The sequence below is a fragment of the Oncorhynchus nerka genome, linkage group LG10 (assembly GCF_034236695.1).
Source record: "Oncorhynchus nerka isolate Pitt River linkage group LG10, Oner_Uvic_2.0, whole genome shotgun sequence".
Lineage (NCBI taxonomy): Eukaryota > Metazoa > Chordata > Actinopteri > Salmoniformes > Salmonidae > Oncorhynchus > Oncorhynchus nerka.
The window spans coordinates 82,355,979-82,383,726 of NC_088405.1; the positions used below are offsets into that span (position 1 = coordinate 82,355,979).

General features: G+C 44.6%; 1 protein-coding gene across 3 annotated transcripts; it reads right to left on the minus strand.

Annotated features, from left to right (window-relative positions):
• Nucleotides 1-1,275: 1,275 nt before the first annotated feature.
• emsy (EMSY transcriptional repressor, BRCA2 interacting) lies at nucleotides 1,276-27,616 on the minus strand. 3 transcript variants are annotated; one of them, XM_029671561.2, is made up of 20 exons: nucleotides 27,427-27,616; nucleotides 23,639-23,735; nucleotides 23,401-23,500; nucleotides 23,181-23,255; nucleotides 20,614-20,789; nucleotides 19,881-20,030; nucleotides 19,433-19,692; nucleotides 18,966-19,209; nucleotides 18,522-18,746; nucleotides 18,254-18,403; nucleotides 17,391-17,564; nucleotides 11,842-11,978; nucleotides 11,309-11,485; nucleotides 9,870-10,059; nucleotides 9,349-9,522; nucleotides 8,330-8,488; nucleotides 5,898-6,055; nucleotides 3,126-3,695; nucleotides 2,066-2,494; nucleotides 1,276-1,885 (listed from the first exon to the last, which is right to left on the minus strand). In XM_029671561.2, exons 1-20 carry the CDS (start codon nucleotides 27,427-27,429, stop codon nucleotides 1,688-1,690), a joined length of 3,846 nt encoding a protein of 1,281 aa, XP_029527421.2. In that variant the 5' UTR covers nucleotides 27,430-27,616; the 3' UTR covers nucleotides 1,276-1,687. The 3 variants fall into 3 exon arrangements, with proteins under 3 accessions (XP_029527421.2, XP_029527420.2, XP_029527422.2); XM_029671560.2 differs by having other exon boundaries at nucleotides 23,639-23,747; XM_029671562.2 differs by lacking the exon at nucleotides 8,330-8,488 and having other exon boundaries at nucleotides 23,639-23,747.
• Nucleotides 27,617-27,748: the final 132 nt, after the last annotated feature.

Consider the following 27,748-nt stretch of genomic DNA (forward strand, 5'->3'; position numbering starts at 1 on the left):
GTTATAAAACAGGTGCAGCAAACAAGACGGACAGTTTGCGCATGGTGTCAATGATATATATATACAAAGGGATTTTCAAATGGAAATTTGTGGAATAATATTATGAAGTACATTTGTAAATAGTGACTGATAATGGGTTATAAACACCTTGTGCATGTAATTAGGGAAAAATACAACACAAACCAAAGGCTAAATAAAAGGACAATGATTATGTCTGTGGTCCCCCATTCTTACAAAACACACCTGATTTATTATGGTATGTGCAGCCAATGCTTACATATTTTCAGTTTTACAAAGGCATGATTTAGAATCCATGTGAGTTGAAGTATCATTAACAATTTCAATTAGCAAAACAGATGCTTGTCACATGTTCAGCCAGAAACAACCTCAAAGCAATGCCCAAAATGTCAATTACTGTATCCAGAAATGAACCGTTGAATCATCTTTTGGCTACTAATGTGGCTTGTTAGCACACAATGCTAACCACTCAAAGGAGTAAATGAGGGGAGAGCTAGTTGTAGGTCTACATCATCCTCCCTTGGGCTTGGGCATACTCCTGGCTTTAGCAATATCCGGACACAAAGTCCCTCTGTGTGGATAACATGAGAAGATTCGCCAAAGGCCGACGAGAGAGCAAAAGCACCCTATAATGAATGACAGATTCCCCTTTCAGCCAGTCCAGTACACAGATGCTCTGTAGGCTAGTTAGCACAATGGCTAGCCTCCATCTCCATCGCTGACTACACTGCAGTTAGACCAACCACATTGTGTAAACACACTCATAAAATCTGTATAGCCTCAGTTGGTAGAGCATGGCGCTTGCAAAGCCAGGGCTGTGGGTTCGATTCCCATGGGGGACCAGTACAAAAAAATCTACGCACTCACAACAGTAAATTGCTCTGGATAAGAGCATCTGCTAAATGACAAAAATGTAAATTATACAACCCAGACTTACGGCACTAACAAAAGGGTGCTGGTATTCACAGAAACTTCCCAACACACACACACTAGCCTAGCATACATTAAGCCATTATTTTTTACCCCTATGATTTAATGCAAATAAACATTTGGTGGAAACATTGGTGATTTCCTTGTGTTGAAAGGTCAATTCATTAAGATGGACTGATAGGTCATGTACAAAACGACATTCACCAAGGGAATGCCAAATTGTGTGCAGTCCTGTAACAGAAAAACTGTTTTAAGCTGTTGTATAAAAGTTTAGTTAAACTTCTAAAAAGTTACACAGAGAACACAAAACAGAAAAACTCAAACTAACAAGGTTGAATGTGTATTTATTTGTTTGTATTTCTTCCAACAATTGTTCCTACCAACTGTTTCAACTTCAAAGTGTTAATTCCTCAAGGGTTACTACAATCCCTTTATGGTCAGCCATTATTGTCTGTGACAAATCTTGAATCACTGCATGTGCCCACTTTAAAACAAACTGAAGTAATCTGAAGGCCATCAAACTTATTTATTACAAGTCAGAAACTCAAACTGTACTATCATGTATTCAAATTTACATTGTCGAATCAAATACCGTTATGCAAATACCTCATTTATTCGTTTGCCGTAACGTGATTAGGGTTCTAACTAAGTCGGGAGATAACCACAAGTCACTGTGATGACCGTAATCACCCTCATCTCTGCCACACATCGTGTGTGACGGAGTTGACACGTGTAGTGGTCACTGGGACTGGTCGGCACAGCCCTCCATGGGGCTGACAGTGGTGGCCTCGTCATTGCTGCTGTCCACCTCTTGCTCCATGACACTCTCCTCGTCCAGCCGCTGGCTGGTGTAGTTGCTGATCTCCAGGAAGCCGCTGGGCTCCACCACCACGTTGGACTGGCTGGAGTCTGGCATGATAGAGTACCGAGGGATCACCTGGGGAGGGGAGTAAACGGATGTTATTTAGCTTTTATTGTCTATAGATGTTAAAAGCTTAGATGACTGTTGTCCTATAATAAGCTATGTTTAAGAGATGTTAATCATATGGCTCAGAATATGTAATTAGTAAGGCTTTACTATGCTATAACATACATCTTTGAAATCACAGAAATGTACCTCAATGACGTCCAGGTCTTCTTTGCCCTTGGCCACTAGGCCCTGGATGCGGCTAAACTGGCTGTGCTGGGGCTTGGAGTGGGATGAGTGGTGCAGGGAGGCCCCCGAGCTGCTGATGACCGGGCCTGAGCCCCCCAACACACCCAAATCTCCTCCTGCCCCAACACCCTTCCCGTAGGGGCTGCAGTCGCTGGACGAGTCCACCACCATTGGCTCGGCGCTAGGGTCGATCTCTGCTTCCATCATGGAAATCTTGAGAATGTCCGAAACGGAGGGCTTCTCGCCGCCGGACGGGCCCGAGCTGCTGGGCTCGGCGGGGACCAACTTTGCTGTGGCCTCGCCACTGCTGGACACGGGCGGGGACTGGTGGCAGCTGCTACCGCCGAAGGTGATCTTGGTGATGCTGGCGCCCTGGGTGATGATTGGCGGCTATGTCGGGGGAGAGAGGGGAAAAATGGATTTGGTTGGAACTATAGAAATTAATAGAACAGACATTGCAATTCAAGTCAATGTTCTGTAATATGTAGACCAGCGGCCATATTGAATGTACCCATGAGTGTTAGTCAAATTGCCATGGTCTGAAAGGGCTTCCCCTTCCATTTCTATGGTTGGAACTAGTGTAGGGCATGGGGAAACTCATGCCCCCTTTTGAATGAAAAACAATGGTAATTTATTTTCAGGTTGTCATACGTGAAGGTTTTGTCAGGCTTCCTGCGCTACTGTACAAACAACACGGATCTGATGGGAAGGGAATTTGTGGCATGGTGCCCAGAGCTTTGTCTTATCTTATTGATCTTAAAAGGCCCATCAAGGGACAAGTGCTGTGAATCAGAACAAGATTTACATGTATGGAATGTGCACTCGGTGTAAATCCTTTTAAATGTTTAAGTCCAAATCCATCTAGAAGGCAAATAAAGTTTAAATGAAGTTCTATTCTAAAGCATTATGGCACAATGCATCTGACAGTTGATGATTCACTGTGTCAACCTGATCTGTCCCGGACCAATAAATAAAATAGTCACTGGGGCCTGGAGGTCCATCAGAGAGGGATGGTGCTCACCAGGCTTGTGGAAGGGGTCTTGTCTGCACCCACCGGGTGGTGGGCCTGCAGGGGTGGCGGCTGGGACAGCTGTGTGTGGATGGGCCTGTGGTGGGAGGTGGGTGCCTGCTGCAGCTTGGGGAGCTGGGGGGTGAGGGAGGGTGGCTTTGTAGGGGTGCCCAGGCCCACCAGCTGGGGGGATCCCGAGGCAGAGGAGGGCCTCTCCTTCAGGCTCTGCCCTGGAGCCTGGGGCTTGGGCTGGTACTGCTCTTGGAGCTGGGGTGGCTTCTTCACCAAGGTGGAGGAAGGCTGGCTCATCTGGGGCTTGCTGTGTAGCTGTGGGGGCTGGGTGGAATGGGGCATGGGCTGGGTGGAGTGGGGCATGTGTCTGCCCTGCTCCGACTGGGGCTCAGAGTGTGACTGGCTTTGGGGTTGGGGGAGTGTGTGGTGCTGAGGGGCAGGGGCTGCCGCGAGTTGGATGGAACGGTAGAACAGGCCCGTCTGGGGGTCCAGGGTGTCCCCTTCTAGTTCACCCTCCTCCATCACCATCTCCTCCGCCTGCTTACTGTGGATAAGCTGGCCCTCCGACGCCTGGAATGACATTATACGATCCTTAACAATAGTGGTATATATGGAAATACAGGTAACTGCTAAAAATAAAGGAAACACCAACAAAGTATCTTAATAGGGTGTTGGGCGACCATGATCCAGAACAGCTTCTATGCACCTTGGCATAGATTCTACAAGTGTCTGGAACTCAACGCAACACCATTCTTCCGCAATTTCGTGTTTTGTTGATGGTGGTGGAAAACGCTATCTCAGGCGCCACTCCAGAATCTCCTATAAGTGTTCAATTGGCTTGATATCTGGTGACAGACGGCCATGGCATACGGTTTATAACGATTTCATGCTCATCAAACAATTCAGTGACCACTAGTGCCCTGTGGATGGGGGTATTGTCATCTTATGGAGACATAGCCTGCCCAGCATTTTAATACATGGCCCTAAGCATGATGGGATGTTAATTGCTTAATTAACTCACACTATACCTGTGTGGAAGCACCTGCATTCAACACTATTTGTATCCCTCATGTTTCCATTATTTTGGCAGTTACCTGAATATTGGTGCATATTGATACAGTTGAAGTTGGACGTTTACATACACTTAGGTTAGAGTCATTAAAACTCGTTTTTCAACCACTCCACAAATGTCTTGTTAACAAATTATAGTTTTGGCAAGTCGGTTAGGACATCTACTTTGTTCAGTAATTTTTTCCAACAATTGTTTACAGACAGATTATTTCACTTACAATTCACTGTATCAATTCCAGTGGGTCAGAAGTTTACATACACTAAGTTGACTGTGCCTTAAACAGCTTGGAACATACCAGAAAATGATGCCATGGCTTTAGAAGCGATAGGCTAATTGACATCATTTGAGTCAATTGGAGGTGTACCTGTGGATGTATTTCAAGGCCTACCTTCAAACTCAATGGCTCTTTGCTTGACATCATGGGAAAAATCAAAAGAAATCAGCCAAGACCCCGGAAAAGAAATTGTAGACCTCCACAACTCTGGTTCATCCTTGGGAGCAATTTCCAAATGCCTGAAGGTATCATGTTCATCTATACAAACAATAGTACGCAAGTATAAACACCATGGGACCGCGCAGCCATCATACCGCTCAGGAAGGAGACGCCTTCTGTCTCCTAGAGATGAATATAATTTGGTGCGAAAAGTGCAAATCAATCTCAGAACAACAGCAAAAGATCTTGTGAAGATGCTTGTGAAGATGCTGAAGGAAACAGGTACCAAGGTATCTATATCCACAGTAAAATGAATCCTATATTGACATAACTTGAAAGGCCGCTCAGCAAGGAAGAAGCCACTGGTCCAAAACCACCATAAAAAAGACAGATTACAGTTTGCAACTGCACATGGGGACAAAGATCGTACTTTTGGGGGAAATGTCCTCTGGTCTGATGAAACAAAAATATAACTGTTTGGCCATAATGACCATCGCTATGTTTGGAGGAAAAACGGGGAGGATTGCAAGCTGAAGAACACCATTCCATCCATGAAGCACCGGGGTGGCAGCATCATGTTGTGGGGGTGCTTTGCTGCAGGAGGGTCTAGTGCACTTCACAAAATAGATGGCATCATGAGGGGGAAAATTATGTGGATATATTGAAGCAACATCTCAAGAGTGGCCATCACAAAGCACTGACCTCAATCCTATAGACAATTTGTGGGCAGAACTGAAAAAGTGTGTGCGAGCAAGGAGGCCGACAAATCTGACCCAGTTACACAAGCTCTGTCAGGAGGAATGGGCCAAAATTCACCCAACTTATTGTGGGAAGCTTGTGTGGAAGGCTACCCGAAACATTTGACCCAAGTTAAACAATTTAAAGGCAATGCTAGCAAATACTACAAATTCTGACCCACTGGGAATGTGATGAAAGAAATAAAAGCGGAAATAAACATCACTCTATTATTATTCTGATATTTCACATTCAACATTCACAGTCAGTTAGGATCACCACTTTATTTTAAGAATGTACACTTACCTAATGAACAGTGAGATCCTATGCCAGTGAGATAATGCAGTATAACATGCACTATATGATTTAATAAAACATTGGAAAAGAAGAATACAAAGACGAACATATATTTGTGATTTTTTTTTTTTTTTTTTAACCCCTTTTTTCTCCCCAATTTCGTGGTATCCAATTGTTAGTAGCTACTTTCTTGTCTCATCGCTACAATTGGCCTAGCGTAGGCGTTTTGTCTCACCAGTTGGACAATGCGTGTGACGGTGACCGCAGAGGAAGTTGGGATGGACTTGACCACCATGGGGGTGTGACCTGTGCTCTGTGAGGACGCCGCCAGTTGCTGGCTAGCGGACACGACCATGTCGCCTCCAGAGGATGGTCCGGCCCGGCTGGCTTTAACTGCACAAAGAGAGATCATCATAAGTTAGGTTCCCATCCAATTGGCAACAGAGTTTGCATGTGAATATTCTAAAATCCACTTAATAACAATGTGCGCATTTTCCCACCAGGGGGGTTATTCCATTACATTGACTTGTTGCAGATAAAAGGCACGTGCACACAGCCAACAGATACAGTACAGTTCACAGATAGCACTGTTGGCTAGAGGGCACGTATAGCCTACATGAGATCATTATGGACAAAATTATTTTTATTTGTCAAACGCAAGCATCAATCATGTCACCAGAATAAGACCCTCAATATTTATTGGAAAGGAGAATCAACCTTGCACTTTCACCGCCCCCTGAAGTTCATCATACCTTATTTAATCTGTAGCCTAATAAACGGCATGTTTTCCCGACGAGCTGGGAGGACCACACATGTCATCGGGTGACTCCTAGTTTAATTCAATAAGGGTTATTTTATAAATATTTGTGGATAAAAAAAATAGTTTCCACCATTTATCGCATAATTAATTTTCCTGACACAAAAATATCCCACCTTGTCTATTGTATTTTGTTTAGCCTGTAATTAAAATGTTTTTTTTTCTGACATACTTTACTCGCATAAAAAGGTTGGATGGAAACCTTGTTTTTAACATGGAATTGCTCTCAATTACTCGGAACGGCATTATTTCGAGACATTCTTTAGTGAGTACAGCTAAGTATAGAACAGCCTGCTGTTTTTTACTTTGCTTATTTCTGCTTGGTTAAGGGCTACAATTGTGTGTAAACCCCTGAATACATGAGTAGGAAAGTGTATAATTTTCCATCCAAGGTGTAATATCATTAAGGGGTGACGAAATATGATATACACTACCAGTCAAAAGTTTGGACACACCTACCCATTAAAGGGTTTTTCTTTATTTTTAATATGTTCTACATTGTAAAATAATAGTGAAGGCATCAAAACTATGAAATAACACATATGGAATTAAGTAGCAACCAAAAAAAAGTGTTCTTCGAAGTTGCCACCCTTTGCCTTGATGAGAGCTTTGCATTCTCTCAACTAGCTTCAACTGGAATGCTTTTCCAACAGTTTTGAAGGAGTTCCCACATATGCTGAGCACTTGTTGGCTGCTTGTCCTTCACTCTGCGGTCCAACTCATCCCAAACCATCTCAATTGGGTTAAGGTCGAGGGATTGTGGAGGCCAGGTCATCTGATGCAGCACTCCATCACTTTCCTTCTTTGTCAAATAGCCCTTACACAGCCTGGAGGTGGGTTGAGTCATTGTCCTGTTGAAAAACAAATGATAGTCCCACTAAGCTCAAACCAGATTGGATGGTGTATTGCTGCAGAATGCTGCGGCCAAAGGACAGATTTCCACTGGTCTAATGTCCATTGCTCATGTTTCTTGGCCCAAGCAAGTCTCTTCTTCTATTGGTGTCCTTTAGTAGTGGTTTCTTTGCAGCAATTCAACCACAAAGGCCTGATTCACGCAGTCTCCTCTGAACAGTTGATGTTGAGATGTGTCTGTTACTTGAACTCTGAAGCAATTTCTGAGGCTGGTAACTCTAATGAACGTATCCTCTGCAGCAGAGGTAACTCTGGGTCTTCCTTTCCTGTGGTGGTCCTCATGAGAGTCAGTTTCATCATAGCGCTTGATGGTTTTTGCGACTGCACTTGAAGAAAATGTCAAAGTTCTTCATGTCTTAAAGTAATGGACTCATTTCTCTTTGCTTATTTGAGCTGTTCTTGTCATATGGACTTGGTCTTTTAGGGCTATCTTCTATAAACCGGCCCTCACCTTATCGACTCAAAATGCATTGAGGATGAAAGAAATTCCACCAATGTACTTTTAACAAGGCACACCTGTTAACTGAAATGCATTCCAGGTGACTACCTCATGAAGCTGGTTGAAGGAATGCCCAGGTGTGTCCAAACTTTTGACTGGTACTGTACATCAATGTATTTCACAATGAAACAGTATGAAAAGAAAGTGAACATCATATCACTTTGGGGATCATTTTAGGTGTCCTCCTAAAGTGATGACAATACAGTGTAATATGACAATTGATCAAATCTGAGAAACTAAAAAGTAAGACAGATTATAGTGTCTTGGCTGTGTGTAATGCCCAAGGAGAAATGTTTCAGTGAGCTCGCTTCCCAAATAGCACCCTATCCCTTATATAGTGCACTACCTTTGAACAGGGCTGGACCTCAGTGAAAAGTAGTGCATTATATAGAGAATAGGGTGCCATTTGGGAGGCAACCCGAGTGGTCAGTTCATGTACCAGCAGTGATGTATTCAGTGGACGGTTCAGTCTCTACAGTGGATGTCCCAGGGGAGACTGGATCCTGCTGCTTCTTGTCCTGGGCCATCTGAAAGGGCACAGCCATCTGGCTCAGGTCTATGGTGTGCTGCCTGGGCTTCGCCTCACCCTTGTCCTTCACTGTAAAGGCAACAGAGACTGTCACTATCAGTCATCTAATAAACAACTACTCCATTTATATTTGGAAAGACGCGGGACGACAAAGTACCATCACTTACATGAGAATTAGAGTTCAGAGCAGTCTGACCCCAACGACGAACACTTTTACATCCGATTCTCCCAGAATCAGGTCCCAGAGAGTCCAGTCACTTGACCTGTGATCAGGCTGTGTTTGAGTGCGCCACAGGCCCATTAATTGCACCGGTAAGAAATTGTGTGTTTGTATGTGTGGAAAAACGGAGGTGTCAGAAGCTGGGACTTTCTTCTCAAGTCGTTTGTATTAAACATTGTTTTAGGGGCTGCAGTGTCAGGATATTCGCACAGCACCTGACACACCTAATTCAACTAATCGTGGTGTACAAATTTAATATCTATATTATTTGAGTCAGGTCTGGTACAAAACCCTGCCACGGTTAGCCAACCCTACCACTATAGCAAGGACAAGATAGGTGCAATATGGCGATGGCTCCATCTCGTTTCTATCTGCAAGCACTAAAAGGGGGATGTTTTTGTATATCAGGCATCAGTCACACTCAACTCAGTCACACTCAATATCAAGCAACAAACAGCCTTTTACAAGAAGTCAGTGAAAGGTCCACAGCAATAAAGATTACAAAAGGGGAAGTGGTTTGGAAACCCCCCCAGAGTTCTTCCACTGACTTCTGGGATAGAATCCCAGCCATAATAACAAGCACTATTAACAGGTGACTAGCCTTGTTGCCAGGAAGATTACTCCGTTTCTGAATTTAAATGGAATTGACCCCAACCCTGGTAAGTGGTATGGTAGTTGTCATGGTGACGGTGGTCAGTCTGTTAGTCACCTGTGGTTTGCTGCAGCTCCAGCAGGGCCTTAATGGTTGAGGTGGCCGACTGGGTCACGTTCCCCGTAGACACGTCCTGGTAGATGATGGTGGGGCCGGACTCCACCGACACTTCATGCTGCTCAGCCCACTCCTGCCCTCTGGAGGAGATGATGTGCACTACAGGCTGGGAGTCTGACCGGTGACAACAACCAAAACAAGTCATATGGAATTGTGCGGATTCCCTTTAGATTCCAGTCGATGTGGGAATTAAATTGGACATGGCATTCAAGTAAAAGGGAATTGAAATAATTATATTATGCGAGTGGAGCCATTTACCATTTGAAAGTGAAGGGAATTGAACTTAGCTGGATACTTGTGAGAATAGATACACTTTACACTTTCATACTACAGATGAGGTAGTCAATAGCTGTGTGAGACTACAATACACAGTTTTAACTTGAGTGTCTTTTTTGTTCTCGTAGTTAGGCTGCAGGCTATATCATGTACTTCTTGCTGTTATGTGGAGTGCCACGACGTACCGTGACTGCTGCTGTTGGAGCCATCGGCGGGCTGAAAGCTGCCCTCGGCGATGCCACCTGACTCATCCTTCAGCGCCCCCTCCTGTGCGTCAGCCACCCTGGACGCCTGCTGCAGTGTTTCGCTCACCAGCTGCCTGGTCTGCTCGCTCAACACTGCAGTCTGGAAGATGGGCTTGGGCTTGATCAGCACCTGGACACGAATCAATGTTTAAAAAACGTTATATTCAATATTACACACCTAGAAGAGCTCAGTGAATGGCACTAGAGAAATAGTTTTTGTTGCTCCATAAAGTACAGCACAGCTGAGACCAATGTCAAGTGTCCTGGTGTTCCTTTTTTACATCATACATATAATTAATGTGCCTATTTAAAGCGGTATGGTCTTGCAATCCTAAAGTTACACTGACCTGATGCATTGGTAATTCAGGACAGAAGTTAAAATATACAGTGCATTCAGAAACCTTCCTTTATTCCACATTGTTACATTACAGCCCTATCCTAAAAATGTATTATATATATATATATATATACATACATATACACACACACACACACATATACACACACACAATAACCCATAAAGACAAAGCAAAAGTTTTTAAATATATATTTTTTATTGTAATTTTACCTCTCTTTTCCTCCCCAATTTTGTGATATCCAATTGGTAGTTATGATCTTGTCTCATCGCTGCAACTCCCCCAACGGGCTCGAGAGAGAGAGGCGAAGGTCGAGTCATGCATCCTCCGAAATATGGCCTGCCAAGCCGCGCTACCTCTTAACACCTGCTCGCTTAACCCGGAAACCAGACGCACTAATGTGTCGGAGGAAACAACGTTCAACTGACGACTGCGCCACTCCGGAGGCCACGAAAACAGGTTGAGAGATTTTAGCAAATGTGCTAAATAAAAACAGAAACACCTTTAGGTACATAAATATTCAGACCCTTTGCTATGAGACTCGAAATTGAGCTCAGGTGCATCTTGTATCCATTGCTCATGCTTGATGTGTTTCTACAACTTGATTGGAGTCCACCTGTGGTAAATTAAATGTATACATTTGCAAAAATGTCTAAATACCTGTTTTTGCTTTTTCATTATGTGGTATTGCATGTAGATTGACGAGGAATTATTATTATTTTTTTTTTAAATCCATTTTAAGTTAAGGCTGTTACATAACAAAATGTGGAAAAAGTCAAGGGGTCTGAATACTTTCCGAAAGAACTGTATCCAAGACAAAGAGCTTTTAGTACGAAATGATCTCGTTCACACTACTCGTTGAGTGGCTGAGACGCTCCGGGGTGAAGTTTCCCCAGAGTACAGACAGCTCTCGGATCAGCTTCCCCAAACCTAAGATTTAGAGGGGTAAAGGCAAAACTGACCCAAGAGCCAGCGTCTAGGGGCAACTTCACCCTACATAGACAGCGTTGGACTGTTACTGACCTGGGTCTTGCCCTGCTGGCCGTACACTATTTTGGTGGGGATGATCTTGGTGGTGGTGTTGGGCTGCACCCCTGAGCCCATGCCTTTCGGCTGGGTCACGATCATCTTGGTGATGGGTCTGGAGGCTGTGATGATGGCTGGCTTGGACCCCGGCACACCCTGCAGGGTCTTTTCGCCCTATGGCACAGAGGCATTCATATTTTGGTTCTGTAACCAATGGCACCCTATTCCCTATATAGTGCACTACTTTTGACCAGAGTTTAAGATTAATGTACTAATTGTAAGTCACTATGAATTAAGAGCGTCTGCTAAATGACAACTGAAAACATAAACATGTAAATGCATAACATGGAGCTGAAAGCAATAGACTGATCAGACAGAAAGGCTAAACTAGAACTATCAAAAAAATTTAAAATAAGTTTTGGGGTCAATACATTTGAACACTTCTGAAATAATTACTTAGATTTTATTTAACATAAAAAATGTCTTAATTAAAACGGTTTCATTTATAATAACAATCATGTTGAACTGACCCCTGCATTCAACAGTGTGGTGACCACATTCTTGCCAGGCAGGCCCTGGATGGTCGTTGCTTTGCCAGTGGTTTTTTGCACCACAATAACATTGGGCTTGGACGTCATAGGAATGGTAGTTATCTTAGTTGTTGTACCTGCAATGGAGGGGGAAAGAACATCTAAAGGTTTGCCAAAACACAACATTTGAAGTCACTATAATTGGACAACTAGATGTTCAGTCAAAATTGGTAACATTAGGGTTGCAAAAGTTAGGTAATTTTGCTTAATCTATGTAAACTTTAATAAATGTATACTAGAGTAACTACATCGCCAAAATTAGTGGATTCTCCCATTTCAGCCACACAGCCATGCAATCGCCATAGACAAACAGCGGCAGTAAAATGTCCCGTACTGAATTAGCTCAGTGACTTTCAACATGGCCCCATCATTGGATGCCACCTTTCCAACAAATTAATTTTGTCAAATTTCTGCCCTGCTAGAGCTGCCCCGGTCAACTGTAAGTGCTGTTACTGTGAAGTGGAAACGTGTAGGAGCAACAACGGCTCAGCCGTGAAGTGGCAGGCCACACAAGCTCACAGAACGGGGCCGCTAAGTGCTGAAGAGAGTAGTGCGTAAAAATAGTCTGTCCTCGGTTGCAACACTCACTACCGAGTTCCAAACTGCCTCTAGAAGCAACATCAGCACAATAACTGATTGTCAGGAGCTTGACAAAATGGTTTTCCATGACCGAGCAGCCGCACACAAGCCTAAGATCACCATGCGCAATGCCAAGCATCGGCCAGAGTGGTGTAAAGTTTGCCTCCATTGGACTCGATCAGTGGAAAGGCGTTCTCTGGAGTGATGAATCACACTTCACCATCTGGCACTGCGACAAACTAATCTGGGTTTGAGGTATGCCAAGAGAACGCTACCTGCCCGAATACGAGGATGAATAATGGTCTGGGGCTGTTTTCATGCAACGGGCTAGACCTGTTCGTTCCAGTGAAGGGAAATCTTAAAACTACAGCATACAATGACATTCTAGACGATTCTGTGCTTCCAACTTTGTAGCAACAGTTTGGAAAAGGCCCTTTCCTATTTCAGCATGACAATTTAGATTGGTGTGGTAGCACTTTATTGGCCTGCAGAGCCCTAACCTCAACCCCTCTGGGATGAATTGGAACGCCGACTGCGAGCCAGGCCGAAATGCCTGACCTCAGTAATGCTCATGGCTGAATGGAAGCAAGTCCCTGCAGTCATGTTCCAACATCTAGTGGAACGCCTTCCCAGAAGAGTAGAGGCTGTTATAGCAGCAGGGGGCAACTCCATTTAATGCCCATGATTTTAGAATGAGATGTTCAACAAGCACATGTCCACAAACCTATGGCCATGTATAGTGTGAGAGAGATATATACACTGCTCAAAAAAATAAAGGGAACACTTAAACACAATGTAACTCCAAGTCAATCACACTTCTGTGAAATCAAACTGTCCACTTAGGAAGCAACACTGATTGACAATACATTTCACAACAGCTTGTGCAAATGGAATAGACAACAGGTAGAAATTATAGGCAATTAGCAAGACACCCCCAAAAAGGAGTGGTTCTGCAGGTGGTGACCACAGACCACTTCTCAGTTCCTATGCTTCCTGGCTGATGTTTTGGTCACTTTTGAATGCTGGCGGTTCTTTCACTCTAGTGGTAGCATGAGACGGAGTCTACAACCCACACAAGTGGCTCAGGTAGTGCAGCTCATCCAGGATGGCACATCAATGCGAGCTGTGGGAAGAAGGTTCTGTCTGTCAGCGTAGTGTCCAGAGCATGGAGGCGCTACCAGGAGACAGGCCAGTACATCAGGAGACCTGGAGGAGGCCGTAGGAGGGCAACAACCCAGCAGGGCCGCTACCTCCGCCTTTGTGCAAGGAGGAGCAGGAGGAGCACTACCAGAGCCCTGCAAAATGACCTCCAGCAGGCCACAAATGTGCATGTGTCTGCTCAAACAGTCAGAAACAGACTCCATGAGGGTGGTAATGAGGGCCCGACATCCACAGGTGGGGGTTGTGCTTATAGCCCAACACCGTGCAGGACGTTTGGCATTTGCCAGAGAACACCAAGATTGGCAAATTCGCCACTGGCGCCCTGTGCTCTTCACAGATGAAAGCAGGTTCACACTGAGCACATGTGACAGACGTGACAGAGTCTGGAGACGCCGTGGAGAACGGTGTGCTGCCTGCAACATCCTCCAGCATGACCGGTTTGGCGGTGGGTCAGTCATGGTGTGGGGTGGCATTTCTTTGGGGGGCCGCACAACCCTCCATGTGCTCGCCAGAGGTAGCCCGACTGCCATTAGGTACCGAGATGAGATCCTCAGACCCCTTGTGAGACCATATGCTGGTGCGGTTGGCCCTGGGTTCCTCCTAATGCAAGACAATGCTAGACTTCATGTGGCTGGAGTGTGTCAGCAGTTCCTGCAAGTGGAAGGCATTGATGCTATGGACTGGCCCGCCCGTTCCCCAGACCTGAATCCAATTGAGCACATCTGGGACATCACGTCTCGCTCCATCCACCAACGCCACGTTGCACCACAGACTGTCCAGGAGTTGGCGGACGCTTTAGTTCAGGTCTGGGAGGAGATCCCTCAGGAGACCATCCGCCACCTCATCAGGAGCATGCCCAGGCGTTGTAGGGAGGTCATACAGGCACGTGGAGGCCACACACCATACTGAGCCTCATTTTGACTTGTTTTAAGGACATTACATCAAAGTTGGATCAGCCTGTAGTGTGGTTTTCCACTTTAATTTTGAGTGTGACTCCAAATCCAGACCTCCATGGGTTGATAAATTTGATTTCCATTGATAATTTGTGTGATTTTGTTGCCAGTACATTCAACTATGTAAAGAAAAAAGTATTTAATAAGAATATTTCATTCATTCAGATATAGGATGTGTTATTTTAGTGTTCCCTTTATTTTTTTGAGCAGAGTATATACATATATACACACACACACACACACACACACACACACCAGTCAAACATTTGGACAACCCTATTCATTCAAGGGTTTGTTTTTATTTGTACTATTCTACATTGAAGAATAATAGTAAAGACATCAAAACTATGAAATAACACATGGAATCATGTCATAAACCCCCCAAAAAAGGGTTAAAGAAATTGTGACAAGGTAGGGGTGGTATACAGAAGATAGGGCTATTTGGTAAAAGACCAAGTCCATATTATGGCAAGAACAGCTCAAATATGCAAAGAAAAGGACAGTCCATCATTAAGTTCATTAGAGTTATCAGTCTCAGACATTTCAGCCCAAATAAATGCTTCACAGAATTCAAGTAACAGACATCTCAGCATCAACTGTTCAGAGGAGACTTCGTGAGTCAGACCTTCATGGTTGAATTGCTGCAAAGAAACCACTACTAAAGGACACCAATAAGAAAAAGATATTTGCTTGGGTCAAGAAACACGAGCAACAGACATTTGTCCGGTGGAAATCTGTCCTTTGGTCTGATGAGTCCAAATTCGATTTTTGGTTCCAACTGCAGTGCCTTTGTAAGATGCAGAGTAGGTGAACGGATGATCTCCACATGTGTGGTTCCCACTGTGAAGCATTGAGGTGGTGGTGTTTTGCTGGTGACATTGTCTTTGATTTATTTAGAATTCAAGTCACACTTAACCAACATGGCTACACCATCCCATCTGGTTTGCGCTTAGTGGGACTATCATTTGTTTTTCAACAGGACAATGACCGAAAACACACCTCCAGGCTGTGTAAGGGCTATTTGACCAAGAAGGAGCGTGATGGAGTACTGCATCAGATGACCTGGCCTCCACAATCACCCGATTTCAACCCAATTGAGATGGTTTGGGATTACTTGGACCGCAGAGTGAAGGAAAAGCAGCCAACAAGTGCTCAGCATACGTGGGAACTCCTTCAAGACTGTTGGAAAAGCATTCCTCGTGAAGCTGGTTGAGAGAATGTCAAGAGTGTGCTAAAGTGTCATCAGGGCAAAGGGTGGCTACTTTGAAGAAACTAAAATATATTTTGATTTGTTTAACACTTTTTTGGTTACTACATGATTACATGTGTTATTTCATAGTTTTGATGTCTTAACTATTATTCTACAATGTATAAAATAGTAAAAATAAAGAAAAACCCTGGAATTAATAGGTGTCTAAACTATTGACTGGTACTGTACTTAAGTATGAAAAGTAAATGTAATTTCTATAATATACTTATTAAGTATGAAAAGTAAAAGTATAAATTATTTCACATTCTTATATTAAGCAAACCAGATGGCACCATTTTCTTAAAAATAAATAAATGAATGAATAGCCAGGGGCACACTCAGACATCATTATCAAATGAAGCATGTGTGTTTATTTAGTCCGCCACATCAGAGGCAGTAGGGATGACCAGGATGTTCTCTTGAGAAGTGTGTGAATTGGACCATTTTCCTGTCCTGCTAATCATTCAAAATATAATTAGTAATTTTGGGTGTGAGGGAAAAAGTTTGGAGTAAAAAGTACAAGTTTCTTTAGGAATGTAGTTTAGTAAAAGTAAAAAAAATATAAATAGTAAAGTACAGATACCCCAAAAAAACACTTTAGTACTTTACACCATTGTATATATTCATATACATTTTTATATCCGTGTCCATGTCGTCTATGAGTTTCTAGTAGAAGGACAATATGGTTAAGGAGAAAATAGCCTAATAATAAAAACAAAAGAACAACATTGAATCAAGAATGAAATCTGGCCTCCCGGGTGGCGCAGTGGTCTAGGGCACCAGAGACTCTGGGTTCGCGCCCAGGCTCTGTCGCAGCCGTCCGTGACCGGGAGGTCCGTGGGGCGACGCACAATTGGCCTAGCGTCGTCCGGGTTAGGCAGGGTTTGGCCAGTAGGAATATCCTTGTCTCATCGCACACTAGCGACTTCTGTGGCGGGCCGGGCGCAGTGCACGCTAACCAGGTCGCCAGGTGCACGGTGTTTCCTCCGACACATTGGTGCGGCTGGCTTCCAGGTTGGATGCGCGCTGTGTTAAGAAGCAGTGCGGCTTGGTTGGGTTTCGGGGGACGCATGGCTTTCGACCTTCGTCTCTCCCGAGCCCGTACGGGAGTTGTAGAGATGAGACAAGATAGTAACTACTAACAATTGGATACCACGAAATTGGCGAGAAAAGGGGGTAAAATTCAAAAAAAAAGGAAAAAGAATTAAATCTGCAAATTACTCTGCAACGCTTCCAACTATTGACTTATTTCACAACTTCCACTAGTTCAGCCCCAAAGTATTTACAACAAATTTAATCCAGACAGAAACCTTCATATTAAACAGCACTAAGTTGATAGGTTATACTGAGGATGTTTGACAGCTTTGTGATTCTATTTTTCACATGAAAAAAACATTTTATTATCAGCAATATATTTTTGACATGTTACATCAATTATTTGAAATCCTTTAAAGTATCCAAAATTCCAGTAGTTAACTGGTAAATGTAAACATCACCGGTAAATACCCCCCGAAACCCTAGTAACACTACAGAACTTTCAAACTCACCAGACACAATGTTGCTGCTGATGATCTTGCCGCCTAGTGTGGCTAGAGACTTGGGGACCACCGTGATGATGCTGCCGCTGGTGGTCTTGACGTAGGTGGCACCACTGGTTGACGTCGCCATCCTGGCGCCAATGGAGGGACTCACAGTGGGCCTTGAGTATGTGGCCTGGGTGCCTGCACAAAATCAATGTTTTTCCTCAATGGGGCTTTGCTAAGTATTTCTTCATATCAATATCTAGTTTCATGTCAGTTTCATGTCACATGCACAAGTACAGTGAAATGCCTTTCTTGCAAACTCAAAACCCAACAATGCAATATATCTATAACAATGTATTACTAGAAAAAAAGCAAACGAGAAATAAGAAATACACTAAGTAAGTAAAATAGAATAAAGGATTAAAACAGATTATCCAAACCAGTGCAGACATCTACTGTCCTTGTGTATTATTTACATGTTTGGACGACAGTTGTCTGTTTTGTGAGTTTACTGTTGGTGCATTTACCTTGGTATTTTACCAAACAGCCTCAGACTTTTGTGTTTCCACCCCCACAGCCTGGCTCCTGGGACTCACTGGGCCATGGCCTCGGTGGACCTGCTCTAACCTGGGACCAAGAAAGCCACTGGGGCTTTTCTGGCAGCATTTACATAATGGCTAACTGAACATGGGTTTACGCCATCAATGGTTAAGATATCCTCACAAAGCAACTGTTTTGATTATGCAGATGTTGTTGATTTTGTTCTTCACAAGTCCTCACTGTCAGCCCTAGCTTTGGAAACACCGTTTACCTAGTAAAACATCAGTGTGTATACACTAGTATAACACTTGTGTTACAGTCGAAAAGCAGTATGTGAGAAGGCACACCTGTGGGCTGGGACACCAACTTGGTGGTCATGATGGCCCCGTTGCTACTGACAACCATGATGGGGGAGGAACTGCTGCTGGACATGCCTACAGAGGAGGGCTTGGGCAGGATCTTACTGGGCTGCATCTGCTGGGTGATGATTTTGACACCTACAGGTACAATTAGACAAATCATTAGTTAAATACATGATTAAGACTTTCTGTACACTTGCATACTCAGGGTAGAGTACTAACACCAGTAGAGTTGGGTATCACGCCCTGTACTCACCTGACTCCTGCTTAATCTGGATGGTGGGTTTGGAGCCGGGGAGAGTGGTAGAGGACTGGGCCTGGCCCATGACGCCGGCCCCCATGGGGGAGCCCTGCTGCAGCTGCTTGGGTGACTGTTGGTGCTGCTTGGGGAACTGGGCCAGAATCTGGGTTGGAGAGCCCACCATGGTCTTAGGAGAGGGGAGCCTGGCAGAGGCCACTTTCATGCCCGTCGACGAGCCACCTGGCACAGGGAGAGGACAAGCAATAGTGGTCAGTTTCAAAGACCAATCAGATACACACAATTCAGTACAATTCCTGTTTCAATAAAATGTTGTATACATGAAAGGTCTTAGTTGCTAGAACAAGACAATCTTTGTCTAAATTGGGCGAAGGCCGGTAATAAATCCTGAGTAAACAAACTATTTGAAAACACTGCCGGAAGTGGGACATTCAAACTTACCCTGCGCTATTGTTGACATGACCACAGACGGGCTGGAAGAAACCATGGTGGTCACAGCGACTGTGTTTGGGGCCGAGGAGGGACTGGAGCTGGCCGGGATTAACACTGTCTGCTTCTGGTTGGCCGAGGTCAGCATGGAGGTGGACACCAACTTGGACATGGCCGCCGCATAGTTGTGTGAGTGAGACTTGGACAGGATGTTGGGAACGAAGTTGGAGCTTGGAGAGGTCGTCACAATGATCACCTGACAAAACATACATTATACAGTAAATTACACAGCCACTTACAATTAAGTTCTTATACACAATCACTTACAATAGAGTTTGCAAACCGTATGCAATCACTTACGATCATTCAAACATATCCATACATTCCTATATTATCTGGCTCACACCTCACTATATTGACTCTTTGCCTATAGAACAAGAGGATTTATACTGAACAATGGTCAGTTCTGTCCTGCTCACCTTCTGCGTGGTGGTGTTAGTGGTCTGGGTGGTGGGCTTTGTAAAGGTGATCTTGACGGGGGACATGTGCGGTGGCAGGGAGTTGGCGATGCTCTGCATGATGTTGCTCATCTTGGGGCTGCCGCTCACCGGCACAGTGATGGTCTTGGACATGGGCGGGGTCACCTTGGCCACTTCCTTCAGCACCACAGGGGAGGAGCTTGAGGAGTTAGTCCGCCTCCGCTTACGCGGCTTCTCATCCTCATCCGAGCAGCTCACGCCTGGGGGAGCGAGAGAAACATACAGACGGAGACAAAGAATGCAGCAATACATTGACAGACTTCAGGTTCTGTTTAGTGAGTGTCGCACCGGAGACTCCTTAACCAATGCAAAATTCTTAAAGAAACACTTATTTTTCTTTCCAAAGTAAAATAATAAACAAACATGGAATCTCTGTTCTGACACTCACTTTTCACATAGACGGTGCTCCCGCTGGGCAGCACCACCATGTTTGAGGCGGGGCTGGCCGGACGGGGGGATTTCACCACGGCTGCTGCACTGCCACTGGGCGCCGTGGCACTGGTGGACGTGGTGCTTGTGTAGGAGTAGCAAACAACCACTGCAAACAAATAACAACCATAATTCATATAAAAAGACACTATAAGAAGACATAAGTGATTAATCATGTAACGTCTTCCTCCCTCTTCAGTTGATGTTGCAGGTAAAAAGTTACTACTGACAGGGCCAGATGACGTAAAATAGGGTCTAAGCTACAACATATGCTAATATTTTGAAATGTCTGATTTTACACAATTGACTTAAGGTAAAAAATTTAAAAATAAATAAATCTAGAAATGATCAAATAGTTTGACAACCCTGTATGTAAGCTTTTAAATTATATCAAATCTCAATAGTTTATCTTTTCCAGTGATGAATACATGTATGTCTCATGGAATGGTGGGGGCATGTAAAATAGGTCAAGTTTGAGCACTTTCATCTCTTGAATATTTTGGCATTCAGGTTCAAAAAGTCAATTTAAATGGGCAAATACATATGGAAGGTTCAGTTCAAATCAAAAGAGGTGCTGTCAAAAAGTGATTGAATTCAAATGGATTAACCCTCAGGCTAAGATTAGGAGCAAGGTAATGTGATCCTAGATCTGTGGTTAAGAGCAATTTCCACCTTGAGCTGTCTGATCTTACCTTCTTTATTTCCTGTTTCGGCAGGCAGCAGAAGCGAAGCGTTCTGATTGGCTGTGGCGCTGGCCACTGCGTTGGCCGTCACAGTGAAGGCGGTCTGGGGGACCAGTCTGGGCATCAGCGGGACCAGCCGACGCCCCTCAATGGACCACTCTGAGGAACTGTTGGGACCTGACATGCTTGACAAGACAGATACAATTGTCATCAAACCAAAGTTTTTTTGTCACGTGAGCCGAATACAACAGGTGTGGACCTTACAGTGAAATGCTTACTTACAGGCTCTAACCAATAGTGCAAAAAAGGTATTAGGTGAACAATAGGTAAGTAAAGAAATAAAAACAACAGTAAAAAGACAGGCTATATACAGTAGCGAGGCTACATACAGTCACTGGTTAGTCAGGCTGATTGAGGTAGTATGTACATATGGTTAAAGTGACTATGCGCATATATGATAAACAGAGAGTAGCAGTGGCATAAAAGAGGGGTTGGCGGGTCGGACACAATGCAGATAGCCCTGTTAGCCAATGTGCGGGAGCACTGGTCGGTCGGCCAAATTGAGGTAGTATGTACATGAATGTATAGTTAAAGTGACTATGCATATAGGATAAACAGAGAGTAGCAGTAGCGTAAAAAAATGGGTTGGGGGACACACACACAATGCAAATAGTCTGGGTAGCCATTTGACAACCTGTTCAGGAATCTTATGGTTTGGGAGTAAAAACTGTTGAGAAGCCTTTTTGTCCTAGACTTGGCACTCCGGTATCTCTTGCCATGCGGTAGTAGAGAGAACAGCCTATGACGGGGGTGGCTGGGGTCTGACAATTTTTAGGGCCGTCCTCTGACACCGCCTGGTGTAGAGGTCCTGGATGGCAGGAAGCTTAGCCCCAGTGATGTACTGGGCCGTACGCACTACCCTCTGTAGTGCCTTGCGGTAAGAGGCTGAGCAATTGCCGTAACAGGCAGTGATGCAACCAGTCAGGATGCTCTCGATGTTGTAGCTGTAGAACCTTTTGAGGATCTCAGGACCCATGCCAAATCATTTTAATTTCCTGAGGGGGAATAGGCTTTGTCGTGCCCTCTTCACGACTGTCTTGGCGTGTTTGGACCATTTTAGTTTGTTGGTGATGTGGACACGGGGAATGGGGGTCGGTCCTCCTTTTCCTGTAGTCCACAATCATCTCCTTAGTCTTGGCTACGTTGAGGGATAGGTTGTTATTCTGGCACCACCCGGCCAGGTCTCTGACCTCCTCCCTATAGGCTGTCTCGCTGTTGTCGGTGATCAGGCCTACCACTGTTGTGTGTCATCTGCAAACTTAATGATGGTGTTGGAGTCGTTCCTGGCCATGCAGTCGTGGTAAACAGGGAGTACAGGAGGGGACTGAGCAAGCACCCCTGGGGAGCTCTAGTGTTGAGGATCAGCGTGGCAGATGTGTTGCTACCTACCCTCACCACCTGGGGGTGGCCAGTCAGGAATTCCAGGATCAAGTTGCAGAGGGAGGTGTTTTGTCCCAGGATCCTTAGTTTAGTCATGAGCTTTCAGGGTACTATGGTGTTGAACGCTGAGCTGTAGTCAATGAATAGCATTCTCACATAAGTGTTCCTTTTGTCCAGGTTGGAAAGGGCAGTGTGGAGTGAAATAGAGATTGCATCATCTGTGGATTTGTTTAGGCGGTATGCAAATTGGAGTGGGTCTAGGGTTTCTGGGATAATGGTGTTGATGTGAGCCATTACCAACCTTTCAAAGCACTTCATGACTACAGACTTGAGTGCTACGGGTCTGTAGTCATTTAGGCAGGTTGCCTTCGTGTTCTTGGGCACAGGGACTATGGTGGTCTGCTTGAAACATGTTGGTATTACAAACTCAATCAGGGACATGTTGAAAATTTCAGTGAAGACACCTGCCAGTTGGTCAGCACATGCCCGGAGCACACGTCCTGGTAATCCGTCTGGCCCCGCAGCCTTGTGTATGTTGACCTGTTTAAAGGTCTCGCTCACGTCGGCTACGGAGAACGTGATCACACAGTCGTCCGGAACAGCTGATGCGCTCATGCATGCCTCAGTGTTGCTTGCCTCAAAACGAGCATAGAAGTGATTTAGCTTGTCTGGTAGGCTCGTGACACTGGGCAGCTCTCGGCTGTGCTTCCCTTTGTAGTCTGTAATAGTTTTCAAGCGATGCCACATAAGACGAGCGTCTGAGCCGGTGTAGTATGATTCAATCTTAGCCCAGTATTGACGCTTTGCTTGTTTGATGGTTCGTCGCAGGGAATAGCAGGAATTCTTGTAAACTTCCGGGTTAGAGTCCCGCAACTTGAAAGCGGCAGCTCTACCCTTCAGCTCAGTGCGAATGTTGCCTGTAATCCATGGCTTCTGGTTGGGGTATGTACGTACAGTTACTGTGGGGACGACGTCCTCGATGCACTTACTGATAAAGTCAGTGACTGATGTGGTGTACTCCTCATGGTAAAAATATGATAAATTGAGGGGCTGAAGCGTGTACTAGTATGTAGTAGTTGGTCATAATGTGTATGTAGTTTTAGTACTGACCACCTTAAGAGGGTAACTTGACTTACTGATAGGCAATGGTGGTAAGGCGCTCATCATTGACTGCCCTACGGACCTCTGCACGATGACGCTCTGTTGAAATGCTGTGGGAGACAACCATACAGTATTAGCAAAGAAAGTACGAGCAATTAAGTCACAAGCCAAGTTTGTTTTTATTAAGAAAAGGGTCCCATATTTCATAGGTTCCTCTAGCTATGAGAAAAATATACAGTGACTTTGCTGGTTTACCTGAGGACTTTAGTGAGTTCTCCAAGGAGATCCTTCTTATCCTTGGTGAGGTCGCCTTGGGCTCGCAAAGCACTGATAACACCGGCATACGCCTCCAGCTCTGTTGAAACAATATGGTTTATCATTAAAAACAACTTTCACTCTGAAATAGCAGTAACATTTGGGGTTCTTTGAAAGTGACAAATCACTTCATGCATAAGGCAAGCCAGAGAGGCCGGATAAGTTCAAAGGCACTTACCAAGTTTACGGAGGATTCTCTTACACTCATCCCTGCCCAAGTCAAGGAGAGTGGGCCACACCACAGGCATGGTGCAGGCCAGCTGCGGTTTCTCCTGCTGAATCATCAACTAAATTTACAGTGAGCAGAAGAGAGGACATGTCAAATATGTAATCATCTAGATTATCCATGCACTACAATTACTTTATTTGAAATATGAATACGTTTCTCCAACTCTTAGTGTCAGGGTACCTGTCATGTACAAAGTAATGGTAGAAGAAGGACTAGCTCTGTGTACCAATAAGTCATAATATATCTGAATTGGATAATGCAATATGGTTGTCAGTAATAGAAGTTCCATATCAGAATATGGATATTATTAAACCATAAACAAGCATTGTCAGCAGCTTCCAAATCAGGATTGATACAAGCTAGTTAACTAACCTAAGCCACCGGTCTATTGTTATTAGTAAACTTATTCCCGGAGTTGGTACCAATTACGTGTATAAAACCTGGATTACGGATTTTATGTAATGGCATTAGGTGAACAATAGGTAAGTAAAGAAATAAAAACAACAGTAAAACTACAGTGAAAAATGACTGTTTGATGGTTCGTCGCAGGGCATTGCAGGGTTTCTTGTCAGCTTCCAGGTTAGGGTCCAGCACCTTGAAAGCGGCAGTGCGAATGTTGCCTATTATCCATGGCTTCTGGTTGGGGTATGTACGTACAGTCACTGTGGGGACGACGTCCTCAATGCACTTATTGATAGAACCAGTGACGTTTAATTTTTATTTTACCTTTATTTAACCAGGCAAGTCAGTTAAGAACAAATTCTTATTTTCAATGACGGCCTAAGAACAGGTTAACTGCCTGTTCAGGGGCAGAATGACAGCTCGGGGGTTTGAACTCGCAACCTTCCTGTTACTAGTCCAATGCTCTAACCACTAGGCTACCCTGCCGCCCCTGATGTGGTGTACTCCTCAATGCCATCGGAAGAATCCCGGAACATGTTCCAGTCTGATAGCAAAACAGTCCTGTAGTTTAGCATCTGCTTCATCTGACCACTTTTTTATAGACCGAGTCACTGGTGCTTCCTGCTTTAATTTTTGCTTGTAAGCAGGAATCAGGAGGATAGAGTTGAGCCGGATTTACCAAATGGAGGGCGAGGGAGAGCTTTGTACATGTGTGTGGAGTACAGGTGATCTAGAATTTTTTCCCCTCTGGTTGCATATTTTAACATGTTGATAGAAATTAGGTAGAACTGATTTAAGTTTACCTGCATTAAAGTCTCCGGCCTTTAGGAGCGCCGCCTCTGGGTGAGTGGTTTCTGGTTTGCTTATTTCCTTATACAGCTGACTAAGTGCGGTCTTAGTGCCAGCATCTGTCTGTGGTGGTAAATAAACAGCCACGAAAAGTATAGCTGAGAACTCTCTAGGCAAGTAGTGTAGCCTGCAATTTATCACAATATACAATATACTGGACGGAAATGGACATCATCCAAGGCTGTGCAGCAAGCTACATCAGCCCTGAGACACAAAGACATTGTGGGGAATATCCAGTATGGAAGAGGAGGCTTTGGCCTGGCAGCAAGCAAACCAACGTTCCATAAGGCAACAACATCTGAACGCAGGAAGCTGGTGTTGCCAGCTGGTGTTGCGCAGACAGGAGGAGACTGCAAGAAGTGCAAAGGCTGTCTCTCTTGCTAAACAAGGGCAATGGACGCGGTGGGAAGGCCTGGAGAGGAGAAAGATCAACTGGAGTGAGCTTTGGCAAATGGAGGCAAGCAACATCAGCTTCATCATAAGAGCTGTTTATGATGTGCTTCCATCACCAAAAAATCTACATCAATGGTATGGCGAGGACTCGACCTGCCCCCTCTGCCCAGCTCCAGCGACTCTCAGGCATATAATGACAGGTTGCAAGACCAGCCTCTCACAAGGCCACTACACCTGGAGGCACAATCAGGTCCTCAAGAGCCTGGCTGCAGCACTTGAGACCAAGAGGAGTGCAACCAATTCATTACCTCCAAAAACAAGCAATCCCGTCAAAACAACAACATTCATCCGGGAGGGACAGAAAAGGCCCAAGTATCCTCCTACGAAGCCAGAAACTGGACACCTAGCCATGGCCCGGAACTGGAAGATGCTTGTCGATATTGGCCAGCAACTATTTTTTCCATCTCAGATTGCTTCTACCAACCTTAGGCCAGACATGGTACTCTGGTCCCCTTCACGAAAGGCTGTGTACATCATAGAGCTCACAGTCCCGTGGGAAAACTCTGTTGAAGAGGCCTACGAGCGTAAGAAACTGCGTTACACAGAGTTGGCAGCAGACGCAACTCAGCGTGGCTGGAATGCAAAAGTCTGGCCAGTTGAAGTGGGATGCAGAGGATTCGTGGCTTCTTCTATCATCGGGTTGCTGAAAGAACTTGGAATCCATGGACAGGCTCTGCGGCAGACCGTCAGAGCAGTTTCTCAAGCAGCCAGTGGATCTGGATCAAACGGAAGGACCCTTGCTGGGCTATAACTTCATGACCCCCCACCCCCACCTGAGAACCCAATTCAGATCCCTCCAACTTGAGGAGGGCATATGAGGTATGCGGTCAGCTGTTGGGCTGGCTCAGGGAAGAGGACGCCCCTGCCTTGCATAGTCCCGTGGGACATCTTAATTGGGCATAGGACACAAGCTAAGGCTTGATCACCCTTTGGCTGGCTACCTTTGCTGAGGGTGTTTAGTGATTAAAGGCCGAAACACCCACTGATTCGAAGGCACACTACTGAGGATGTGTCCCAAAATTGACATCCAGTCTAAGAAATAAACCTCCCATGCCACTCTGTCAACATCACGGCAAATCTCATGTGAGTGCATTCCATCTATTGGCACAATGGACAGTTTTTAACATCTCGTCCCGTGTTTTATGATTCTACTTCAGGCGAGCAAAATCTAGAAACTTCCTTAGATTTCGTGCACCAGCTGTTGTTTACAAAAATGCAAAGACCGCCCCCCTCGTCTTACCGGAGTGTGCTGTTCTATCTCGCCGGTGCAGCGCACATGTCGTACAGCGTACATGTCGCCATTCAGCCACGATTCCGTGAAACATATGATATTACAGTTTTTGATGTCCCGTTGGTAGGATATTCATGATCGTACCTCGTCTAATTATTATGATTTTTTCCCCAACAGAGGAGCACCAAATGGGACACACTTTTAAGAAGCGTTTTTCGTAGCAGGTTAGGAGAGCACTGACCCTTTTCCTAACCTCAGTCTCCTAGCCTGCTGCATAAATGATCCTAACCTGGAATGGAAGTGGCGTGAAAAGAGATTATCGTACCAGAATGGCTGCCCGGTAGCTTCAAAATAGCGCCCCCCTAATACATATCATTGGTTGGTACCTGTTGACATCCTTCAGTAAGAGGCTTATATACTCCTTCAATTCTACCGTCCTAATATCATTGACATAGGAAGAAAACGCATTCAGTTGGGTGGCTAAACAGTGACACTAGATAGCTAGAAGTAGCCTACGGGTGCCAAATGACTTACTCTGGTTTGCAAAACCAGCGTTAGCCTGCACAACAACATTAGCGAGGTAACGCGTTAACTACTAAATTGAAAGTTGCATGACACTCAAAATACAACATTACAGCAAATAAATACATATTTGTAGAATATCTAACACTAAGAGACTGTTTGCATAGTTCTAGATACTATCAAGCATTTCAAGTTGTGCAAGCATCCCCCTGGGAGTAAGCTAACGACGTTTGATAGCTAACTATTCAGCTATCTGGTAGCTTTCCCTCAGCCAACTTACCATGCAGTGTTGCAACGTCGTTATGACAGTCCTGATTGAAAGGATCAGTACATTATTACATATTAATCCAACGGAAGTTGCACGCACCAAAATATGAAAAATATGTTTTTCTTTACTGAGGATCCACCTCAGTTCCAAAGACCTTCAATTCCGCCATGATTGAACAACGCCAAAACACTTGGGCCTGAAATAATGCTGTCCAAAAATAAACCTGGATTGGATTGACATGAATTTGAAAAGTTAAGATCTAATATTGATAATTTTGGGATCTTAACCCCCTTATTTTTTCACATATGGAATAATCATGAAAAACGATTAAAAA

What these genes read in the sequence shown, in the direction of transcription:
- emsy (XM_029671560.2), bottom strand. An exon ending in CGAAACAGGAAATAAAGAAG is followed by an intron (nt 20,031 to 20,613) that starts GTAAGATCAGAC and finishes ATTTGTTTGCAG; the next exon opens with TGGTTGTTTGCTACTCCTAC. An exon ending in CAGCAGCAACATTGTGTCTG is followed by an intron (nt 11,979 to 17,390) that starts GTGAGTTTGAAA and finishes CCTCCATTGCAG; the next exon opens with GTACAACAACTAAGATAACT.